General features: G+C 36.3%; 1 protein-coding gene across 7 annotated transcripts in view; it reads right to left on the bottom strand.

The window, feature by feature from the left end:
• LRP1B (LDL receptor related protein 1B) overlaps positions 1 to 24,718 on the bottom strand; it is a 553,348-nt gene that overhangs the window by 224,314 nt on the left and 304,316 nt on the right. For all 7 annotated transcript variants that reach the window (XM_015869156.3, XM_015869153.3, XM_015869152.3 and 4 more), the window contains 2 exons: positions 18,162 to 18,419; positions 332 to 494 (listed from right to left, as the gene is read on the bottom strand). In XM_015869156.3, the coding sequence (XP_015724642.2) occupies positions 332 to 494; positions 18,162 to 18,419 (421 nt within the window). The remainder of the gene's footprint in view (positions 1 to 331; positions 495 to 18,161; positions 18,420 to 24,718) is intronic.

Here is a 24,718-nt window from a genome sequence, read left to right as displayed (position 1 = left end):
TATTTCTGCAGCTAAGGGGATAGAGTATAAAACGTCCCTTTTCCATGTACTCCAGTTATAAAAACATGTAACAGGAAAAAAATAATCTCACGACAAGTAGGGATAAAATTGGTTTTCCATTTCAAATTCCATTTTGAAATGTTACAAGGCACACATTGCTAATAATATTGCTAACTAACTACTTTCTACAGGTTACACATTCTATCATTCCACAGCAACTATGGAAGTAACTCAGGAATGCAGTAAAATGAAAGAGACACATTGTGTGAAGTCAAAGACGAGCACATGTCACATAAAATCAACATTTCCCAATGCAAATAAATAATCTTACCCTGAGGTTGGATCAACAGCTATGGCCTTAGGGTTACTGAGGTCCAGCTCAATGAGCGTAATGCACACTGTTCCGTTCTGGTTGCAAACGAAGATCCTATCACTGACATGATCCAGAAAGTAAAAATTCCCAGTGATCCAGTCAATTGCTATTTGCTGCACATCTGCCAAAATAAACAAATAAATAAATAAAATAAAAAGGAGAAAAAGAAAAGCTCAGGTCTGCAACGGTAATACAAATAACTGAAGCAGCAACTGCTTCACCAAACAAATGCTCTACTAAAGAGCTCAAATTGTTTCTACAAGGAGAATGTGTATATGGCATACAGTAAGGAATTCAGTTCCCTGTGGGTGAATACTTGTGGGAGAGAGTTTTCCTTTCTAAGTACAGAAGTTTCATTGCAATGTCTAGGATAAGAAAGGTGCCCATTTGTGACACTTCTAATGATATATTTAAAAGCAACATCACTGAGAGTTGTTGCAGCTCTAAGAGAGTGATTGGAAATGGCTTACATATACTTCTCATAACAGGTTATTAGATACGTGTAAAGGGAACTAAAAACTGACTAGTACTACTTATGAATCCAAAAAATCTTTTAGTTATTCATAACTAAACCTCTCTATGCAATAGTAAATATGTGTGCAATGAATTCACTCTCAACATTTATTTTTTCTTGTTGTTCTGAACAATCTCCATGAGTTTTTTCCATACTTTCAGTTTTCGGTATTTCTATCATCCTTCATTTTTTTTTTAGTTTATTCCATCCACTCGAACAAAAAACTGTCGCTTCTATCACATATATCCTCTGTCAGAGAATATAAAGTGAACCTGACTAACAAAGAAATTCCAGTCGTTGAGTTTTTGACAATAACATAGGTTTTATGAGTTATGTATTTCCTAAATACTTAAACTACACGTGGAGACCCATGCAATGTCCTTCAAAGTGCAGATAACATAAGATTTGCTCAATAAAATATCAGGAAGGCACCAGCTGTACTGCATCTCAGCCATCCCATTACACAGTTCATTGCTGTCTCTTCTATTTCACATTTCTCCCCTTCTGCTATTCATTTTTTCTTTTAATTCAAAGTGAATATTATGCCTCTCCCCTTCTGATAGCTCCTATTATGAAGACATGCTGAGCCACAATAAAGGAATGCTCCATTTAGTCCAGGATCCAACCTCCAGAGCAGGCCAATGTCAGGTGTGCCATGAGATATACAGAAACACTAAGAAATATTTCACACAATGGGAAGGAAAACACTTTTCTTTTTCTTCATGAAAACAAATGTTAGTGCATGCTTTTAAAAATGTCAGAAAACAAACAATCCCTCTGGAAGTCAGTAACAGTTTACAGAGTTTCCATTTCCCATTTTCAGAACTTGGATTTTGAAAATGCCAATTACAAAGAATGAAAGTTACAAAAGAGATGTTTATAGACATGAAATTGGTAATTAAATTCCTGCAATGTGAGCCTTGGAAGATTGATATGCTTTGGGAAGCAGAGAAAGAACCTGCTGGGGAAGGGGATTCTTTTCTTACCCGACTTTCATACGTACTTGAAAGGTATGATACATACAGCTTGTTATATCTGTTAACATAATAGATAACGTGAATATTTTCACATCTTTAAAGTGCAGACTTCATTTTTTTCAGTTATTCATTAACATGTCATTAACAAGAAATGACATTAAGCAGGCGTTTACGGTACACAAGGAAATTAATTGGAGGTCATACTAAGGACAACCATTTGCATCCAATAGTTGGAACAGAGGTTGCTGAACAATCCAGGAAAAGAGAGACATCCAGAAGCAATTTAACAGAATAACCTCTATGTCAGAGACTTCAAAAACCATTTGTTGCTCTTAACTCCTATTTTTTCTGCTTTCCCTTCCCCAGCAGGTTATCTTTGAGCATAGTAGAAGCAGCACAAGCTATTTGCAAGATGCGAGCTCATTCTAACTGCATTCCTTGTAAAGCTGCTCATTACAAAGTATGCTATGCTAGGTCACAGTTTCCAGAAGCAGCAGCAGAGTAATTTGTACTTTTCTACAGCATGAAATGGAGGAGTTCTCTCACTATGCAAAGAACATATCTCCCAACAATAAATATTCTGGTTGCTCAGTGAATGCAGTAATTAACTTAGACACTCAAAGCACAGTCAAATTTTCATTTAATGGTCAATCTAACACAAATATGTTGTATATTTGGAATTCCACTGTCGTGGTTTAGGTTTTGTCTTTTCTGTACCATCAGCTCTGCTATATGTAGGACACATCCAATGGCTCACGAGAGAAGTTTAAAAAGAATTGTCCAAATCTACTCCACTGTGAAATCATATCCCACATGAGAAATTCATTCCACTGGCAGCTTTTATGAATCAAACTTTTAATATCTATGGTTTCACTAGCAGCTATGCATTAAACTGCTTTGAATGGCTCCCGCACAAGTCAAATACACTATATACCATAGAGATAAGGCTTTGGTTGCACTGGGGAATTTTAAAATATACAGTTATGTGCTCAAGATGTCATTGAATTTATTTCATGCTTCTTTCTGGATTCATATATTAAAACCCAGTATGTGTAGACAGGCTAGTCTGCTCACATTTTTAAAGTAATTAATCGTTTTTTCTTTTATTCATGCAGCTTCAGAAATCTCTAAAATAAATGCTGCCTCCTGAAAACACACATATTTGTTTTGAGTCATCTTGACTATATTTTTGAGGTATTTTCCCTTGCTTTTGTAGCAGTTTCAATGGAGTATTTCTGCCAAACATGGACAACTTTCCTTTAGTACTTTCTAAAAACCCTTAAGGAGTTCAGAAAGAAACACTAAGTGTTAAACACGTCATCTAAATCTTACTCTTGTTAATGACTATGAGCACTAGCAAAACTTTCATAAACTATTCATAATTAAAACTAAAAATGCTCAGTGTGTTCCACATATATTTCTGGTTAATAATTAAAAAGACAGATGACCTCTCTCTATTTCAAGTGCAAGAGCTTCCACTGTTTTATAGGTCTAAATTTTCCCTTGTTCTGAACATGAGTGCAATGAGAACTCTCTGAAGATCTTGGAAATCCTTTTAAGATGCAATGAACAACAATTCATTGACAACTGATGGGGTGGGGAAGTGGTCTGAAGAAGTGGTTCTGCCTTCAATAAGGTAGCAATCAGTGAGCCATTTCCTGACCCCCACAAACACTGGCTGGAAATCTCAGGTGAGGGGAAGGTAGTAACTGCTGCTCCTACTGCATAAAAACATCAAGTGTTTATGTTACAGGCACCTTTCTCCACTGTGAGCAGCAGCTCAGTGCTGTCACAGGTAGGCAAGTCTGCTAGGAGTTTAATTTAGTGTACTAGTACTGACTCAACGAGCAGGGGAATTTTGAGGGCTGTGTAACAGTTTTTTGGCTGGCTGGCCATATGCTAGGGGAATAAATGCTTCTGAGAAGTGAGAAAGAATTGCTCCAGTCAAACCTCCTGGAGTTTAAACGTTTCTCAGGTGAGAATCCTACAACACAGAAGATGTCAGCATGACCCTGACAGCCATGCAGTACAGGAGAGCCAGACTGGTGTTGCTCAAATGCCTTGTCAGAGGAATCACCTTCAGTCCCCTGTCCGCCAAAGGTTAGGACTTTGACATTAGGTTAGATCTTCATGTCTCACAGGCATTTTCATACCTGCTTTCTGTACGGCCTGTTATGTCACAAACTGTTTGCCTCTGGGACTAATTTTCATCAAATAGCAGGACTTGAGAGTTAGCTTCCCTGTATTTCAACTAAGGAAGCATTCCCTGCTTTCTGCTCAAGCCAAAACAGGTAGAACAGGAAAACAAACAAAGAACTGTAATCAAAATCCATGAGAAATGAAGAAACAAGAAAGTAAATTAAAAAGCAGGACAACATATTTGAGAGATTTTGCCTCTCCTGATGTTTCCTGAATCTCCAGGGTGTATTTTTGTTGGGTTTGTTAGGTTTTTTTTCTCTCAAAATAGATGCATTTAACTTCTCCACAACTAAAAGAACGCAAACCTGAGATATACAGTAGAGATTTGTGAATAGTGTAAGGGAAGCAAATGATGAAAGTGCCAGGCATGTTCCATATAATTTACTCCCTGTTTAGAGAAAAGAACAAGGAAAAAAATAAAAGATAAAATTACATATTTACAATGCAACAAATTTTGTTCTCAAGAGCAACAGAAAACAGCTTAAAGACAGGCTTTTTTGTCAAGTTTTGTGTAATGAGACTAACAGTGGCAAGTCTTTCTTTTACTAAAACAGCCACTAATAGTGGGACCAGGTAAATAGTAGTTAAAACACACTTAAATGACAGGCTGTGAAATCTGCTTCTGCTCTACGTCTTTTCTGAGAGTAATTCTCCTAATTAGCAGCCCAGACAGCCTTGTACTGAAACAGTAGTTGGGTAAAGTTAGAGCTGGAAGAGATTCCTCTGTGCTTCTCCTGCTGACAGCAACTGGCCATAATTGTGTCTGCAATGCTATTTACAAAATATAGTGTTTTATTAAAATTATTCATCATTCAATAAGTTAGTCAACGTTGATGTCTAAATTTTAAACATACATGTCCTGAGTGATTATTGCATATGTCTAAAAATGAAACACCTAATGATTAATACCCTTCTAGCTGTTCCTGATGGCTCCTCCTCAAATATCTAATTCCTTTAAAAAAAACAGTTTGTGCTTGTAAGGAGTGTAATGCAAAATCTAAACCATAATAAATTTAAATAAGCACTTTAAGGTATCCAGACTAAAGGTTCTTTTGAAGAAAAGAAAGCTTTTCTCTTGTTTGCTGGGTAACATCATTTAAATTTCAATAAATTGGGCTAATGTAAAAAATACAGTTGGTATTCTTCTAACCCTAGAGGATATTAGAATATAATGCTTTAAAACCTATAAGTGTGAACAGTTAGACAATAGCAGCTTCCCCAAACTGAAGACTTTTAAAAACTATGATTCTATTCTAAATATTATGTATATTTAATAAATGCATCCCGATGGCACATGAATTCACCTAGTCTCTCCAGTCACTTGGAGATTCAAGCATTCCAACTAGATATATAAGAGAAAATAATCAGGTTTATAATTAAAATGAACATGTTTAATATTGTATTTTTTATCATTCTTCTAGACACTGTCCACTTCTCAGGAAGAAAAGATCTAACTTCAAAAATTTCAAATCATTTTGGAACAGATTCATTGCAAAGGACTCTATTAAGACTGTGCCACAATCCGCCCAACAGTGAAATCCCTGTTAGTTCTCACACCTGTAAGATACCTTTTATGAACTGATGGCAAAATATGCTCATGCAAGCCAGATTTACAAGCTAGCACAGCACATAGTTGCATATATTTGCTATTTAAATAAAAACACAATTAAAAAAGCCCATCTGGTGGCCCTCTTCTACCTCCAACTCGTCTGGCAATAGTCCTGTTGCACACTGCTTTTTACTTATATAGAAGTTAGATTCTATCAGCATGTTTTTTCTATGTGGTTTAGTTTCTTAGGCTGCTGGGGGGCCTAGTCCCACAGGTGGAAGTTGGGCCAAGCAGTAGTTAAGACATGTCACTAAATGGGTTGAGGTGATATGAGGAGGGAGAAATGCATGTTGAATGATAAGTCCATTTCTCCCAATGGAAACCCCAGGATCTACAGAATAACAGCAAAAATAAGTCATTTATTTTCTAACAAATCCCTGCTTACAGAGCATTTGAAGGACTTATGTCCTTCACCATAAGTGGATGCACTTATGGTGGATTCCAGGCTTGGATTATGGGCCTTTGCAAGGGTTTTTATGGTAGAGTAGCAAAATCTGCTCCTAAAGTTTTTAGCATATTTCTTCTTACACTCACATCATGATTCTATGTCACAATGCATTGTGTTTCAGGAGTGAGTAAAATAAGTGAAATTTCCTGGGTCTGGGTCTCGAGTCAGAGATTTGGCTGTGATGCCAATAGGGTCAAATGTGCAAAGCAGAACTGTCAAACAATAAAAGGATGGTAATACGAATGGCCCTGATTTTTAATCCTAGGGATTTAGATTTTTATAAGGAGGAAATATTCTTCTGCCAATCTCATGTCAGAAGCAAGTAAGAACAGTAAAAAACATAATAAACACAACTTTTCTAATTTCTGCATTACTGAGTTTCAAACAGATTGCCAAATGATAGTAAACTTGTAATGGGGTCCCAGTAGCCTGCATACATGCTGAACAATAAAGACAGATTTATAGAGGTACATAGCTATAACAGTTTCTTTTTTTTTTAAACTGCACATAGAAAAGCTTCTTATAAATCTACTGAGGCCGTAAATCAAACCCAGTTATTTACTTCAAAGCTGCTAAGTCATTCACTGTTAAAATTAAAGCACAATTCAACTACAGTAGGCATGTCATCAGACGTGGACTAAGCAAACTGCTGTGGCTACATTAGGCCCTGATACACTTCTCTTTTAACCACCTCTATCAAAGGCAGAAGTGTACAACTTTCCACCTTTTGTGACTGCTGCACTCATTAAGAACTTCATAAACCATCCTTATGACAAAAATAAGGTCACTTAATCATCTTCCCATAAAGATGCTAAGAGGTAAAGTATTTCAGTTTTAAAGACGTGTCACAAAATATATATAGTTACTTTTGCAATGCTAACTATTTAAGGAAAATGACTTCCAGAAAGAATGTGAACAGTTTAATCCCAGAAGTGGACAACGATGCTTTAAGGAACGCCTTTGGGAGGATAATGTAGAAGTAAATGAACCGAGTCAGCTCTTAAAGAAAAGGCTGGGAAAGGAAGAAAACCTAAACTGCATGTATTGTGTATTGTGGAAGGTGACATTTGTTAGATGACACTGGTTCAGAGGACCTGCTGTATGTATGGACTACACAATGTGACAAAACAGTTCATGACATGACCCACTGCTATAAATCAATTTGTTCCTTTTCACCAAAGGGCATTATTACACTCAATTTGATTTTAATCCTAAGGTAACACTGTCTATCAATTATTTCATTCTGACATATACAAGAAATATTCTTATTGGGCACAAAAGTCTTTATTTTATTATCAAGTATACAAGAAGAAGAGAACAAAATATGTTTTCAAATAGAACTATTTTTCTAAAATAAATCTTTTAAAAATGTGCTTATAATAAAATCTGCACACTAAGAAGAATTTACATCCAGCTTGAGAATAATGACTTAAAAATACTACAAAAAATATAAATATCTTTAATTTTTAAAAAAATAAGTTAGCAAATACATTATGAGGCCTCAGAGCGCCACTCAATATCTTTGGAACAAAGTTACAGCATACACTATCCTAAATGAAATGATCTCTTTTTTCAGCGTTGCAAAGGAAAGAAAAGGAAATCACTTCTTATGAAGCTGTTTACTTCATTGTTTTCCCTGCCTCTAGAAATGAAATTATTCTAAAAGGAACATCATATCCATGGGTAACCATTAGCACAGTGCAGAGGAATCACTGTCACTGCCTGATGCCTTGAGTGTGCTTGTACTTCTGCAAAACACTCAAAGCACTCAGGGATGCCTCATGCCTGGTGCTACAGCTTGAAGAAAACAAGTAAATAAAGCCCTTCATGTCTATGAATGTTGACTGCTAGCTGTCTGCAACAGATACACACTCATGCAACCATTATCTTACTTTTCGTCCTATTTGTCCAATTCTTTTATCCATCCATTTATATTTAAATAGTTGTCTTTAAATAGAAAACTGATTTGTATATTTGACTTGACCAACGTTGCCTAACTGTCCAGACTTAAAATACAGACTGACCTCAAGAAAAAACAAACAACCAAAAAACCCTCTTGCTAACTTACTTCATGTAATGCAAATAAATAAATAAACAAACAAACAAACAAATAAATAAATAAATAAAACATAGTTTCAGACTTATGGTGTTGGTTTTAGATTTGCAGAACTGTGCTTTCAGAAAACTCCCTTCCCCTTCCGGAACATTTTACTAGCCATTTAGAAACATGTGAGAGCATAATCCCTAATACCTTTTTTATCTCCTAAAACTGCAGCAAGTTGCCATGTGTAGATGCAATTCATGCTTAGGAGTATAGCAGGAGAAGGGTACAAGCAGCTCTGTTTGCTGCACATTTCTCCAGATGGCCGACAGGTCGTATAGATGTGCACTGCAATTATTTTCAGGGTAGCTTTTCTCAAATTGTTTTTTGCTCTATTTTATGAAGGAATAATTGTCTGTCCAAGTAAGCATTTGTAGAAGGAAAAAATAAAAATCCAAACATTGGCCAATTACTTTTGAAGATATATAACACAGATTACAGTGCTTTCATAGAGTCTTATAAAATATTATGTTTTCCTACTTCTTTGTCTTACTTGCTGAAGTCTTTTCCCCAAAGGATCATTTCTGGAGTTAATGCAGACTATTGAAACAAAATCTGACTTTTGAAACCAGTTGAACAGACTTGGTAACTAACCTTTATAGTTTTGAAACAGTTTTACAATGAAAATATATACTATTTTAAGGATATTCCAAACAAGAATAGAAGTAGTGTGGATCTTTACAGATACATTCTATTTCCCTCCTTAAACAGGTAATAACAAACAAACAAGTAAATAAATAAATGAAAATCCTTGTAATAAAACAAATGGAATCATATACTTAATCGAATTATCGATGTAAGTAATTCAAGCAAGTCCGAAAAATGGCAAATGAGTGAGAGTCTCTGGAACTGCCAATTTCGGCAGGTATCCCCACAACTTACAATCAGCTCATTAACTTTTGCTTACATGGTGTGACAGATTCTGCGTAATTACACATGCAAAGACTACTGGAACTTCATCATCAGTTCAAGAGCTGTCATAGCGAATGCCTAACTCAACATATCAAACAGCAGCTGTTGTGCGATGTGCTTATAAAATGTAGGGCTTCAGCTTTGTGCAAACAGACCAACCCTTCCATACACTGTCACTTTTCTTCTCATTGAATTAGTTACAATGATTAGAAGACTTTTTTTTTTTCTTTTTTTTTTTTTTTTCAAGAACTAAGAAACTTACATAGCTTAAAGTTGGCTTTATAAAAAGTGATTTCTTATGCTTAAAAGATCTGTGACATGTAACTTTTCAATTTCAGAATAAGTACTTCACTGGAGCCACAACTAAAAGCTGTGAAGCAAAACCAAGATTTTTATTTTATTCAAGGTAACTGTCAAATACTAAGAAGCATAAGTTTTATTCTTCCATTTTATGTATTTAATAATACTGACATGATCTGTATGGGTTTTTCACATCAGGTTCAACTGTGGAGCTAAAGTCAAAAGACATACTTGAATCAAACAGGCTTTGTTCTAAGTAAAAATCCACAACCTAAATTCTGTCGACTGAGAAGACAAAAATATATCCATGAACTGGAGATAATACTTTTTGAGTGAGGCTTTTGTTCTGTCACTTGAAGTTAAAAACTGGGTAAAAAAACACATATATTAAACTACTAAAAAGAAGATGAGTTTAATTTGCCACTTCCACTGCAGTGCAAATAATAACCATAGTTTTACCAAATTTGAAAACATGAAATTCCCTTTTCCTTACGATCCTTTGATAAAGCATTATGTAAAGTACTTTGTGCCTTCATGCCAGGCAAGTGCCTTTGTGCCTCTCCATCCTTATCTGGAAACACAGAAATGCCCAGGTAAGCATTGAAAGAAGACTAATACATTGGATACAGTTGATGGAAAACCCTAAAAAGTAATGGCAAAGATGCTGCAACTGCTTTAGATTTTATCAGAGGTATAGCTCCTCATTTCACTTCTACTTGGATTCATTTGTCATTCACTTATGAAAAGCTTGATCATTATTTACCTTTGCCCTGTAGTAGCTCAAGACATAAGATCAACGTTTAGTTGCAAGTCAATATGATTATGCCCTTTTCTTTACTATAAAGATGAAAAAAAGGTTAAAAGAAGTCATTTTTAAATTTTACTGTAATGCTGTCACAAGCTGACTTCTGTGATCTGTGTCTCATAGATAAGCCTTAAGGTGAGTGAAGGACCGATTTTAATGACATAATCCAAAGCTTATTAAGTAAAAATAGAAGTTTCTTGACGTCTAGATTTTTCAGCTGATTTCAGTTGTTTTTTTTCTGAATGACCTATTTGCATTAATTAATTAATAAGCTATTATCTGGAAGTATGTAACAAATTTACTGTCAATTAGTCTAATTGAAACAACTTGATTAGTATCCTGTGTGACATGGAATTACAAAGAAATATCTCCACTTAGCAAGAAAAGCCACCTCATTAAAAACATGAAATTTATAAATAAAATATAGTGCCAGTAGAAGACGAACAAATTTCATGCATATATAATTAGCTGATGGTATTTAATACCAAGTTGTTAATTAGATCTTTACTGCCATTGAAGATGGCTTCTAAGAGGATACACTTAAAGCCTTGATATCGTAGCCAACTCCACTGAAATTTCAAGGTTACAAATATAAGTCTCTTGTGTGACTCCTCTTTCCTTAGAAGAAAGGCAGAAGTGAACTACTGAACAAGATCAGTAGTTGTGAAAATGGCATTACAAAGAGTATTACCAGTGACTACCATGTAAAAAGCCAAAATGAAGCCAGCAGGACGTACATAGATGTTGAAGGCATATGTGAAAGAATATCATATAAAGCATGCATTATTTAATTTCATATTTCTTTAAAGTGTTAATAAAGTACAAAACATTACTGTTTTACAAGTGGTAAAATCACCCAGTTTTACAGAGTTCATCAGCAATGTTTGAAAATTGTACATGGTTACTGATATTTTGACTGTCCCTTTTTGTACATGAAATACTTCTATGGGAAATTCCCAGCTTGCTCTCTGAAGCTTTGCCATCAAGGCTGGGTTGGGACACAAGGAAGAGAAACAAAACACTGTTGTGTCAGACCATTAGGACAGTAATGGCACAAAGATGGAAATCCATAAATGGTCAGCTAGCAAGTTGGTGACTGGGAAAAAGGGAATCTGACAATGTAGAACTGAGAATAAGGAGATTAAGATATGTAGGCTTTGCAGAGACACTATTTGGTAACTATCTGAGGCAGAGTCCAGGAGTTTAGAGAAAAATATAATGCGATCAAAAATTTGTACTGAGAAATACCATTTTGATAAGAATTAGCTGCCCAGAGCATTACTACTGAAAAGCACATAAAAGATAAAAAGACATCATGCCAGCTTAGATAAGAACAGAGGCAGGGTTTTGAATGATATCAATAGAAGATCAATTGTAGAAGTTGGCTAAGTAACAAAGGATGAAGAAATAGTAGTATTATATCTGATTGAATGACTGGAAAAAAAAAATAAAATAAAAATCTATTCCTGGCAATTAACAAGCAGTTAATAAATAGCTGCTATTTAAAAAAAGGTTAAGTGCAGGTAACCTAATGTTGAAGGGAAATCCTACAAATTCAGCACATCTGCTTTGGAAGATATTGCTTCAAAAATGCATAATACAACTTTACAGGGACACTATCCGATAGCAGAAATTCTCAAGTCAAACGGAATGGACTGTATCCAAAAAGCACCCAAAGCAGAGGGATGCTTCACAGCTAGCATTTATAAATTTTTAATATATGCACGACCCTCTTAGGATCTCTGATATCCAAGATTATCACCTAACTTTTATGCAAACCATCAAGCACTGAGATAGGCACTTCAATATATGAATTCTATTAATAGGAAAAGGCATGGATGTGCAATACTCGCTGCAGTCAATAGAAGACATCCAGATGATGGTTCCTGATGGAAAACAAATCCCAGAGCCTTCAAGCAGTCTCTGAGAAAGGCTGAATGAATGCATTCAGCAAAAGATGTGGACTACCCTTATTCTTCTAGTAAACATGATTATCATCAAAAAGGCTGTGTATAGCCAATAATCAGAAAAGATTAGCTAGGATTGTAAGAGAGCAGCAGAGTGATAAAAGCAGCTTCCAAAAGCTTGAATCTCTAAGGAAGTCTTATCATTATAGGTTGAAAACTAACACTACATAGAGGACAGTTATCAGACAGCACTGTTGCCTGCATTAAGTAAAGACCATACAGCACCAACAAAGCCATATCACAAACTGGATCAAAAGTTCTCTGAGTCCCAGTCCACCAGAAAGAAGAATGAATTCAGCCAAAGGAATCTCAGCAGCAGAGACTTTTAGACTATGCTACTGTCCATCAAGATGACCCCAATTATGATCTGACTCATTTCCTCAGAACCCCTTAAGTACAGACAGAATTTCCCATGCAAGACGTCCGAGTAAAAGGTTTTTAGCTCCTACTAAAAACCTGAACATGTAGGGGAATGCCTGAAAGAACACAGAAATTACAGTAAACACGGAAACAAATGGCATTCAGGAAGTCATGAGTGAAATCTGATGAAAGATCTAATCTTACAAACATGTCAGTGATGAATGTATATAATAGCCTAAGATGGGGCACAAACCTCATTCCCCATTAAGGATCAACAATTTCACAGCACAGCTAGAACACATACCAGATAATCCGTGTAAGTCACCTGTAAAGGGACATGAATAACAAGGTAATAAAGTCCAATAATAAAAATAATGTTTCCACAGTAGTAAAGAGGAAGGTCAGCTTTAAAGAAAGGTAGCATCTCATGAGGCAGTAAAAGGAGATGGGAAATTCAATCTGAATAAAGAGAACACTCATAAGAAAAATATTTCGGTTTTGTGTGTTTAATGACAGCTTTATCTACAGTGAGATATTGCCAAATATAACAAAAAAAGTCTTTGGACATACTAAAGAAATTGTTCTCCCAGAAGCAGCATTTGTCCACTCTTCCCAGAACTGCCCTAACACCAGTGTAAGATCTGCCTGGGCTCCAGGTGGATCCTAAGTACACTGTGTTATTTCTTTAGGACACTCTTTCTGGTTCCAATCTGTATCAGATGCTCTAAACAGTACAGAAGTGTGATTTGAGGTGGAAATGATCTTTATCGTGAAGATTTCTCATTTCTGTTCATCTTCTCGGAGGTCTGCAAGCATGGGCTGTCTACCACAGGAGAAAGAGAAAATTCAGTGTACAGGTATATATGACAGCTTCTACTGCCTGTCTAAAGACAAGATGAGGGGCAGACTTCATATAGGAACAAACACCTGCCCCAGATCTTCACAGTTCTTCTCCTCTTGAGTAAGACATATTTTCCTTTGACTTCTAATAAATATTTATAGGAACTTCACAGGAAGGCTGCTGACAGAAGCACCATACTTAGTGCTCAGCATTTCCTGCGATAAGATTGAGACTCATAAATGCCAAGCTAAATGACTGGAGGTATTCTGAATGGCACAACACTCGTAGTAGTTATTAATCACTACTAAGAAATGTTTTAGGCCTTGGGAGGGGAAGCTTTGGAACTATGTTTGTGTCTGCATATCAAAGCCCAAAGAGACAAATAGAAAAAACATAACGCAGAGTATCAAAGGCCTTCCTTGTCCTCATGCCTTTAATCCTTATTCAGATGTTTCTGCTTGGAAGGAGTTGTTTGATACATGCTTTTTTCCCCCACTAAACTCAGAAGAAAAAAGGAAGCGTTTATTTACCTGTGAGTGTGGAATTGGGGGGATAAAAATTGAGAACTGAAGAGAATTTAAGCAAGTCCTATTGGATAGTATGACTGATGGTCTTTACAGCAGTTGCATCCAAAAAGTGGGCAAACCATGAAGTCAGCTCTGGCTTGGGCTCATGGGGCCAAGAAGAATCTGCTGTGTGGGGCTTATATAATATGCCAAGAAAACCTGAATCAAATACCAAACTGGATTGGACTGAATCCAACACCAGCCAAACACAAAATATCACACTCTGAAGCAACATCCTAGAGGAGAGTTTTCTGCCGAATAGTGAGTAAAACCCAGACTGTGCTGCCTGGTGCTTGTTTGGAGTGAGAACAAGCTGCTTGACACTTGTTATGATGAAGGAAAAAAAAATGCTTATTTAAATTCTGTCATCCAGCAAATTCTGTTCTTGTTGCTTTCGCATGCTAATACACATAAGCATTAGTATAGTTTCGCACACTGCAGTGTTGGAAGGACAGAAAACTGTAAGAGATTTTTTACTAAAAAGACTTTCCATTAAAAAGACATTCTGCTGCTTTGGTCCTCAAAGTAGCACTTCATATAAATGATTGTTCCTGGCAGTCCTGCTGAACTAACTGGAAGGGAACTATGAGATAGTATAAAGTGTCAGGGAGCATGCCCGTTATATGGGTGGTGTGTGCATAAGTTTGCCTTACCTGAGAGTCTTTGCTGAAAGCATATTTGGCTGCAATGCTACTTATATAAATCTGCCTGAAGGGAAAACTTTCCACTTAACATCCAACAACTTCTGGTTTCCATAAGACAAAGTTTAAAAAAAAAGCAATACCTGGTATTATCTAAGACAAGAATGCGTGTGCTGACATTACCATGCCCATGGAAATCTATTCTTATTTAAAAGAATAAACCTATCAAACAAGAAAAGAAAAAAGAAAAAAAGAAAAAAAAGCTTTATCAGTGATACAGTAATTCTCACAAGACTTACAAGACTGAAGGTAGTACTCTATAACTTATTGGCGATTCTTGTGCCAAGTTCTAGAGCACAAGGAATGCCAATACTGCACTGCCTTGCCTGTGCAACAAATGAAACACGGGTGCAGGAGAGTTTCTCTTTTAAAGCTGTGCAGAACAAGGTACAGATGATGCAGACCAAGTTAGCACTGCTTTTCAAAGGAATTCATCTGGGACACCTGTGTGCCAAAATGAAGTCATCTTGGACTGCCTTTTGAGGGAGCATGCTAAATACTAAAGAACCATTATTTCCTTTATTTTATGAACCCAAAGCTTTACATTCACTACCTAGTGCTTGCGTGATATGCTCTGCCTTGAAAATGAAGTCATTTTCACAGACCTTGCTTTCCTAAAAGTAATCTTTGATCTTAAAATAGGACCTGTTCTCTTTGTTCCTAACTACAAAACTTACTTGCCTTCAGTAAAAAAGCACTTTTAGTATGCCCACTTCAAGCAGTCCCAATCACTTTGTACAACTGACCTTTCCACCAATTTTTGTGTCATATGCAGATGACGTTTTCTTCTATATAAAGGAATAGATTAGAAAACAAGGATAAAGAAGTTGAAAATTTCATTGCTAAAATATTATTTTTTCCCCACTTTCTTTTATTTTAAATACATTTTGGAATGTTTTTGCAGCTAGATGATAGAAAAGGGTTATTTCCTATGAAAACTAGGCTTCCAGTTTTTCTGTGAACAGCTCCATGGGCACAACTGTATATTTGGCGTGAGCTGCCAGAGCAGCTTATACTTTCACTTACACTTGAAAATGCACAGGATGAAATTCTTCAACAGGAGGCCAAATTTATTTGTTTGCCTCATCAGATGTAGGTGATAAACAATGAAGAGAAATAGAAGAAGTTGTATGATGGGTAACAGAGGGTGAAGGGAAGCAAAAGAAGAATTTAAGGTTAAAAATCAGTTTTGCAGTAGCCACAAAATGACCTATATATGTGTGCAGACATATATAACGGATATAGCAACACCAGAGTCCTTGCAGAAATAACTCAGATACATGTCTGGAAGGGAAGAGATTAACTAGAGGGACAATTTCTACATCATTGAGGAAAAAAAATCATCTGCAACAGACATCTTCTGATTGAACTCTTGAAAGTAATGTATTTCCATGGAAATTTCCATTCTTCATTTAAACCAGACAACAAATAAACTGAAGTTTCAAAAAAACATTGGAGTCAACAGGCTGATGTGTACTAAGAACACAGGAAATGACTAGTTCACTAATTGGAGGCACTGTGTACATTTCCATATATAGTTCATGACATGCTGTTAATCTCAGTAACAGAAGTGCTGTTGCAGACCCAAACAGCTAAGAGGTTGGCAATTATGGAATCACAGGATTGGAGGGGTTGGAAAGGACCTCAAGAGGTCAAGTCCGACCCCCCTGCTAAAGCAGTACCCTACAATAGGTCAGACAGGTAGGTGCCCAGATGGGTCTTGAATATCTCCAGGGAAGTAAACTCCACAACCTCTCTGGGCACCCTGTCCCAGTGCTCTGTCACACTTACCATAAACAAGTTCTTCCACATTTTATGGAGCTTCCTATGTTCAAGTTTTAGGCCATCGCTCCTTATCCTATTGCTATGCACAACTGAGAAGAGACTGGTCTCATCCATTTGCCTCCCAACTCTCCTCAGATATTTATAAACATTTATCATTAAGTCTCTTTAAATGCAGAGAACAGAGGCTGAGAAAAGCAGGAAACAACTCGTGGAAAAAACTGCAAAACAGCTTTAGGATCCACTTTGATGATGAAGATAAGTGACAGAACAAACACAGATACAGTTCAATACAAACCAAATTTTGCTAAGGACTGTTGTTAATCTCATTGCTCTTACTAAAAGGAAAACAAAATAAAATATCGATAACTGAATGAATTTAAAAGGCACAATCAAATATTGCCACCACGATCATTAAAACATTTTGATATCTAAAGTATGAAGAACCCTATGAAATTACAGTACCAGAAAACCCTTCAATAAAATAGAAAGCAGACAGGATCAAGTACAATTATACTTTGCATCCAGATTAAGAGAGTCCTTTAGAAGAAGTATCATCACAGTGAGTTGCAAAGCAAAACAAAAGCAAACAATACAACACGTTCTAATTTTTTCATAGAATCTCAGAATGGCTTGGGTTGGAAAGGACCCCAAGGATCATAAAGTTCCAACCCCCCTACTACAGGCAGAGCCACCAACATTCTTTTTTTATTCTTTCCTATTAATTTTTCTATATACTGAATACACAACTAAAAAAGAGGTTAAAACAGACAAATAAGAAAACCCTTCTCTTGCTCTATAGAAATAACCACATTTTCCATCAGCTCTCTCAAGTCTCAAGCCCAATCTCTAAAATATAACACCAAATTTGTGACTCGAATATTCCTGAACTTGATGGTCCAAGAGTTTGAGGTCACTTCAGACTTCTTTTTTAACATCTATCTCTACTTCAAAAGCGATGTTCAGAATCTTAGGTCCAAAGCATAGCAGTGGAGCTTCTTGTCCTGAGTTTTTATAAGCCTACTGTTAATACCACCATTACATTCCTCAGTGCTGTGCTTTATAAGCTGGTCCATGGACCATTCTCACCTGTAAGTTTTTTTTTCACTGCATGTTGTTTTGCAATCTGTTCACATGAAAATGTTTAAGTGCCCAAACATCTCCTTCAAAAGATAACAGCAGTCCACAAATAGAAAAAATGACTGCTATTTGATATAATGCAGGAGTAATTCAGTATTATGAGGGCTTTTTTTTAACTCTCAACTGCAAAAAGGCAGCAATTTATTTCCTTCCTGCTAGGAAATATTCTATTTTCATGAACACTTATGCAACCTGACAGCAGTTGTGAAAAGCATGTGTCCCTCATTCATTCACTACTTGTACTATCCCAGTAGTACAAAACCACATAGAAGCGTTATGTAGCACCACTTTGCCAAAGAGAAACCACCTTATATTTATTCTAATGTTGTACTGCCCTGGTTTTCTAACTTGTATATGTTATTTCAACTATAAAAATGCACATTTTTAAGAACTTTTCATGCATATATACATTGGAGTGAGATACATAAAAGTGCTACAGTGTGAGTTTCAATATTTAATGCCTTAAGACTGTCTTCAACAGCAAGCCTCAAATATTTCTGAGATCTCTTGCAACTGTTCACAAAGATGTAGATGACTGTTTTGCTAAATGACTGTCAAATACTTACTGTTAAGATACTGCACAACGTTTATTATCCACTCGTCTGTTAACTTCCCAGCTCTTGTCATCTTTGTACATTTCAGCTGACTTGCAAGATCCCTTGATTCAATCCAACAAATAGTGTCCTCTCTGTAGCTATAATCTACTGTCAAAACTGAAGATCCTTTTAAAGGAGTTCGAGCAGACACTTTGCTTCCATTAAGATGTAATACTTCTATTGTTTCAGAGTTTGCAATCAGAAGAAGAGGAGGTCTATCTGCAGGCTCTGGAAACAAATCAGACAAAATATAAAGTGTTATCTATCTTATGAGCTTGAATGAAATTTTTACATGTTCTTACCTGCACGTTTTAAGAGATAAATAGGTTTTGTTTTTATTTTCATAACTATCATACATTTCAAATTACTACCATATTTTATCTTGCTGTTCTAATAATTCACATCATTAAAGAAAATTAATTACCCTAGCCCCACAGCTTCTGTTTAATTCTGTGCAGCATTATTGCAACATTTTTCATGCCTAAGTCATAAAAAGAAATGCATTTATGCAAATTATTTGTATCCAGATTACTGACATTTCTAATAGAACGAAGGCCATAAAAACCTGAGTAAATGTGGAATGGTAAGGTACATTTGTAACTGAACCTTTAAAAAGAGACAAAAACTGCATAAATGCTTCTACAAAGCAAAAGAGCAACAACAACAACAAAATCAAACAATAACAGAAAGCAGTGAAGCCTGGCTACATCATGTGTATGTTGGGTTTAAAACAGTGCAATGAAAGAAATAAAGCCTTATGCAGTGGAAAATCCTAACAGCAGAAGGAAACAGAGAATAAGTAGTTTCCATTGGGTAAAGAGTCAGGTGACAAAAAAACAAATGAACCAGAATGACGAAGAAACAACTCCTCATTCACTAGAATCACTCTGACTGGAAATCTGCCTGGTAATGAATGAAAATACTCAGAACAATGTATGAATACTGAAGGAAACCTAAATATGTATTTTATATTTAAAATATTCACTTAAGGCAATGCTAAAAGTTCATGATTTGACAAGTTGTTCAAGTTAATAATTTCTTGTTACCTTAGAGAGAAACAATTAGTACTGAGTGCAAATAAATTTTGCATTATGATGAGTGCTATCGGATGTGAAAGCATCTGGTTTTACTTTAGGTGTATTTTTCATTCTTTTATTGGATAGAAAATCCAGGGCTGGTTTGAAATTATGCCTTTGGCTTAGTCATATTAATCTCAGTACGGTGAGAAGTTTGTTATATGTGGTTTCACTAATGAAATTAATTGTCTTTTTTTTTTTTTTTTTTTTTTTTTCCCCCTAGATCTAGAGCAGTATGTTCCATTGGCACACAGAGTACCAGTCAATGTAGAACCATCATGGGGATTCTATATCAAAACCTTATGCCTGCAGGTTGGCTCTATTCTTTGTTCTTTTTAAAGGGAAGCACTCCTTCATTAGAGGCTTTGACTTGTGATGTTCCAAATCAAGCTTGCAGTAGGTTTTAATGGAATAACAGTGATGTTTAATTTTGCAATGAAGTATGTTCACATGATTAATAACATCAAGTTGAAAAAAATCTGGAAGTTATATTAATCAAAAGAAAACAAAAGAACAAAAGAGAATCCCTAAAACATAGAAACTCACACTTCCATTGCCAAGCATGTAGAAAAAATCTGAGCTGCCAAGTCTCACCCCAAGAGTTCTCATCCCAAAGCAATCTGCTTACATTCAGAAAAATAAATCTACATTAAAATTAGTATTTTCGATCAACGTTCTACTTCACACAGTTTTAAGAATTTTACTAAGCAATTCCAGGTACAGAAAACGAGGGGGAAAAAATGCATAACTAAAAGGATTTGAGAAATTATGCTTCATCAGCAGGTCTGATTGAGGAGAAAAGGGACTTTATTGAACACATTGCTCAGTGGTTTCACTGAAATCCACATAAATACATTTTGAATTCTGTTCTTTGATACTACAGGCTTTTATTTAGACATCTCTTTGCTAAAATTTTGTTTATTTTATCGCCTAGGACTATTCTTTTCTATGAGGGATCAGCATGCATTCTTTCTATTATAGATTTCATTTTTTCTTTCCTGTTGTTTTTCATTCTACAATGAATATGAACATCGCAGCATCTTTTCTCTCCTCAGTAAATCTCACGATGACATCTGCAAAACCACTCTTATGTAACTTACTTTTCTAACTTACTGACAGTTCTCACTTGTCTTACATTCACCATCACTATTTACATCCATGCATGATTCTGAAAACTTGAAAATTTCCAAAGATTTGAAGTTTGCAAAGCAACTTCTTCTACACTATTGTAAGACGCAGCTGAAGCTCCATAGCCATCTTTTTGTTCTCCTCAGAAAACAGGGCAATGGGGTTTTTAGTGAGAAACTTTATTTGCCTTTTCCCAAATAGATCCATTTATAGTCAACAGTGTTGATCGTGTATGTCAATCTTTGCCCCTACTGCATCCTTTCTTCTGAACTGCTAATCATCAGAAGAAGACAAACAGGCTTAAGAGATTTTGTCTCCCTCATTCTGAGAGTTTCTGCGCTGATATAAAAGGTGTATTTGTGTCTGTATCTTGCTACGTTTTTCACACGTAACAGCAATCTGCTGCTCCCTTCCCACAAAACACCATAATTCATCTCTAATCCAGCATCCCTTACTATCATTTTTGCTTTTGTACTTTGTATAAAGATATAATAACTGTCTGCAATCTTTAAGGCCTTCAAGAAGAAGCAGATAGTAAGCATTGTTTGTAGTTAAGGAGCCAGTTGAGCTGTTTAGTTGTCTAAGGCAGTTATAGAGAACCACGTCCTTTCCTGCACTGTTTTAAGCTTACCCATTGGAAATTGTAAGAAGGATCACCGAACTCCAGAGAAAGGTTGTATTTCAGTATTAATGTCTAAGAAATAAAAGAGATCTGAAAAAGAATTAGCACTGAAACTCTTGAGCAACAGTTATAAATCAAACACTGCTTCAATACTCAAGACACTGCTTAGCAGCCATGACTAAATGTTAAAACACACATGTACTCTTGCAGAAGTTATCCGAAAGTCAGGTTGCTAAGGTGAAAATTCTGTTTTTCTAGCAGTCCATAGATGAAATAATTGAATGGGTAGAACTGGTTAATCGTGCATTGTCACTCTAGGGTGGGCGACCTGCCTATTTCAGTGCTGCTCAGATAAAAATCAATTTTATGAAAAAAAGATTTCTTCTCTTCCTCTTCACAAAAACTCAAAACTCTGCCTCAAAACAGAATGCACAAAGCCTATAAGTTTAGTGGACAGATACGTAGCACTGAGCTGGTAGCAGCTTTTCAAGTAACTGGACTTCATGTCTGCTTTTCTTTCCAGAGTTTTCTTTTTTTTCTTTTATTCCTTATTTCTACTTCTCCTTTTTTCCCCCCATTTTATAGAAAAGCTAAGAAGTAAATAGCTCTCTAATCCAGGGAAGTTTTATGATTCATCCCTCTAGACTAAAGTGAAAGCATCTTCCTTTGAATTATGTTTAAGATAGAGTAGCAGAAAAGATGAAAGCCTTATGTTCTCTCCCCCTTCCTGATCTTGTCTAAAATACAGATCAATAGTGATGTCATAACAAATCAGAAACAAAGCCTTTTTGCTCTGCCACCAACAGCCCTAATTCTGTGGAGGGATATCTTCAGAAATGCCGGTGCTGGTGGACTGGTTTGTTGTTTGTTTGTTTGTTTTTCATTACTATTATATGCAAAGGATCAAAATCATATATCAGTGTTTACAAGCAACTTAAGAACCCTTTCTCTGAGGTCTACGTTGTAAATTCGAAGAGCTTTGCTCTTAGTAAAGTGCATGCATTGTATGAAAGCATGACAAACACTCAGAAGTGCCAAAGAAAATGCAGTCACAATTTATTTTGAAATTAATTTTCTGTACTTAAGCAATGAATCCCAAAATGGACTACATCAATTTGAAAACCTCTAAGCATCAATTGATGAGGTTCTATGAGAAAACTATGTTGTGAGATACCTTTAGGAGCAATGAATATCAGAAATAGTTTATAAACTTAATCCCTATCTCTTTCTGCTTTATCTACAAAATAAGTGTATCTTATAACACGGTGTTTCTCTGCAGATGGTCTATGAACATATGAAATATATCAAGAATTTTTGTAAGAAAAACAGTTGTTTTTTTCCCCTCAGATACAGTTTTCCAATTCTGTCCTTTTGTTTCCTTAAAAATTCTTTTCATACAGTGCAGGCCTTGCAGTACAGACATACAAACTTGGCAAACAAAGAACTTCTAAAACTCCATTCAGCAGAGCTACATTTTGTTTCATTTTCACCTCAAAAGTCATTAAGTGCTTCTTTATTCATAAAAGAAAATGTGGTTAAAAAGTCTTGGAAAAAAACCACCATGGTGTGCCTCTAGCTGTTTTGATACCTATTTTAACAACCTTCCCAAAGGTACTGTGCAGCTAAAAGTTTCAAGATCCAAAGTTATTTAAATGAGCTAAGGAAGAAAATGCAGAATTTAATGAGGGATAAACCTCCCTGCCTTCACAGCCAAGCGTTCAGCTGCCTGAAGGGCAGAAAAACAGCAGCTCCTGCAAACTGCTTTGCTTAATTGAACCATCCCACATGCTAAAAGGTGCTCATTTAGGGTGGGCTCTGAGGGTGTAAAGGAGATGCAGTCCTCACCGACAGTACTGCATCTAGGTCTGGTGCCCCCAGCATCTGGAGCTGTTGGAGAGGGCCAAAAAGAGGACATGAAGATGCTCAGAGGGCTGGAGGACCTCTCCTATGAAGGCAGGCTGAGGCAGCTGGGGTGTTCAGTCTGGAGAAGGCTCCAGAAAGATCTCATTGTGGCATTCCAGTGCTTAAAGTGAGCTTATAAACAGAAGGGAGACCATAGGAAGATAGTGACAGGGCAAGGGGAAATGGTTCAAAACCAAGCAAACAAACAAAAAATTAGATTTAGATATTATAGGGAAATTCTTCACTCAGAGGGTGGTAAGACCTTGGCACTGCTGCCAGGAATGGTGTGGGTGCCCTATCCCTGGTGGTGCATATGGTTGATTTGGATAGAACCTTGAACAGCCTGAGCTGCTGGATTGAGTCCTTACCCACAGCAGAAGGTTAGAATTGAGTAATCTTTGAGGCCCCTTCTAATCCAAGCCATTCTGTGGTTCTGTCACTTGCTGACATCTCCAAAGGCCACAATAGCCATCCCCTGGCACCTGCAGGCCACTGCTCCTAGGCACGTCTCCCCTCCTCTGTACCTTGGTCACTGGCCCTCCATCTAATAAGTACTCAGAAACCTCTTGCTAATAACATGGAGGCAACTAAAACATAGTACAAGGCTCATAGCTTGGTATTGCCTGCTGTGCTTTATCTAGAACAATGGATGGAAGTTTATATTCTTAGAAGATCTCCTTTTATTAACATCAGAAAACTTTATGTAATGCTTAAGCTAACCTAAACCAAAACTACTTATTAACTTTCAAACTTTTTACACACAGAAATGAACATTATTTTGTTCATTTTTTAAATGTTTTTGACAACTGCTTTTATGTGCAGACTAAATGGATGGCTTGCTCTTTGTATCCTTATTCTCTTTATGTTATTAAGGAAAATTAAAGAGGTGGGTTGTTTTTTTTTTTGCTTATTTTTACCAAGAGCTTTTTTGCTTTTTCCTTCAGATATAACTTTCTGGATTCTGTTCTACTAATCAATCTATTATGCCTCTCACTGATTTTATACTCCAGCTGAAGACTTCCCACTGTTGAGTAAGGATCAGGAATACTTTGAATGTCTTATCAGTCACAGCCTAATTCACATACCAGGACAGTACCTCTTCCCCAGCCCAACATGATGTCATTGTCTAACTTTTAACTTGTGAACCATTTCATCTTTTACACTTTTTGGCAAGAATTGTCCCTATTTACTTTCTCACCTGTCCTTTTTCTTAATATATAGAGCAGCACTTTGTTTTTGTTTCTGCTTGAACCTAACCCTACAAGACAGAAACAGATGAAAAACAGTATTATCAGTGAAGCTACAATTATAACATTAAGACTGAAGGAAAGCTACCTTCTGGAACATGGAAATGTCACTATTTTCCACACTGTAAGTTCGGTGCAGTGAAGCAGGGTAAGCTGTTATTGGTCACTACAGCTATTGTTGCTTTCTATGGCAGCATTTTTGTGACAACAATTTGTTTGACCTCTGTGGACTGTGAAGAGTTCAGCCCAATTGCTCAAATATCGATAATTTAATTCAGCATTACTTCAAAGAAAAACTGTGTTTATGCACAAAAACAATATAACAAGCAGTGCTGACGTCCTTGCAGCATCACGATCTTACTAGCACTAGCTTACAGTGATTCCTTTAGTTTGTGACTGAAAATAGCAGAAGAAATGAAAATGACCATACAACAGACATGATAAAGAACCAAGAAAGACAGAGGAGTAGCTCTTCTCTGTTAATACACAGCCTGACTCATTTCACCAAGACCATCAAGACACTGACAGTTCATTATAACACTGAGATAGACG

This window comes from Coturnix japonica, chromosome 7 (assembly GCF_054131305.1).
Source record: "Coturnix japonica strain WE chromosome 7, WE-NBRP24, whole genome shotgun sequence".
Lineage (NCBI taxonomy): Eukaryota > Metazoa > Chordata > Aves > Galliformes > Phasianidae > Coturnix > Coturnix japonica.
Note: the sequence above shows the minus strand (reverse complement) of the source record. Positions and strands in the feature narration are given on the sequence as shown.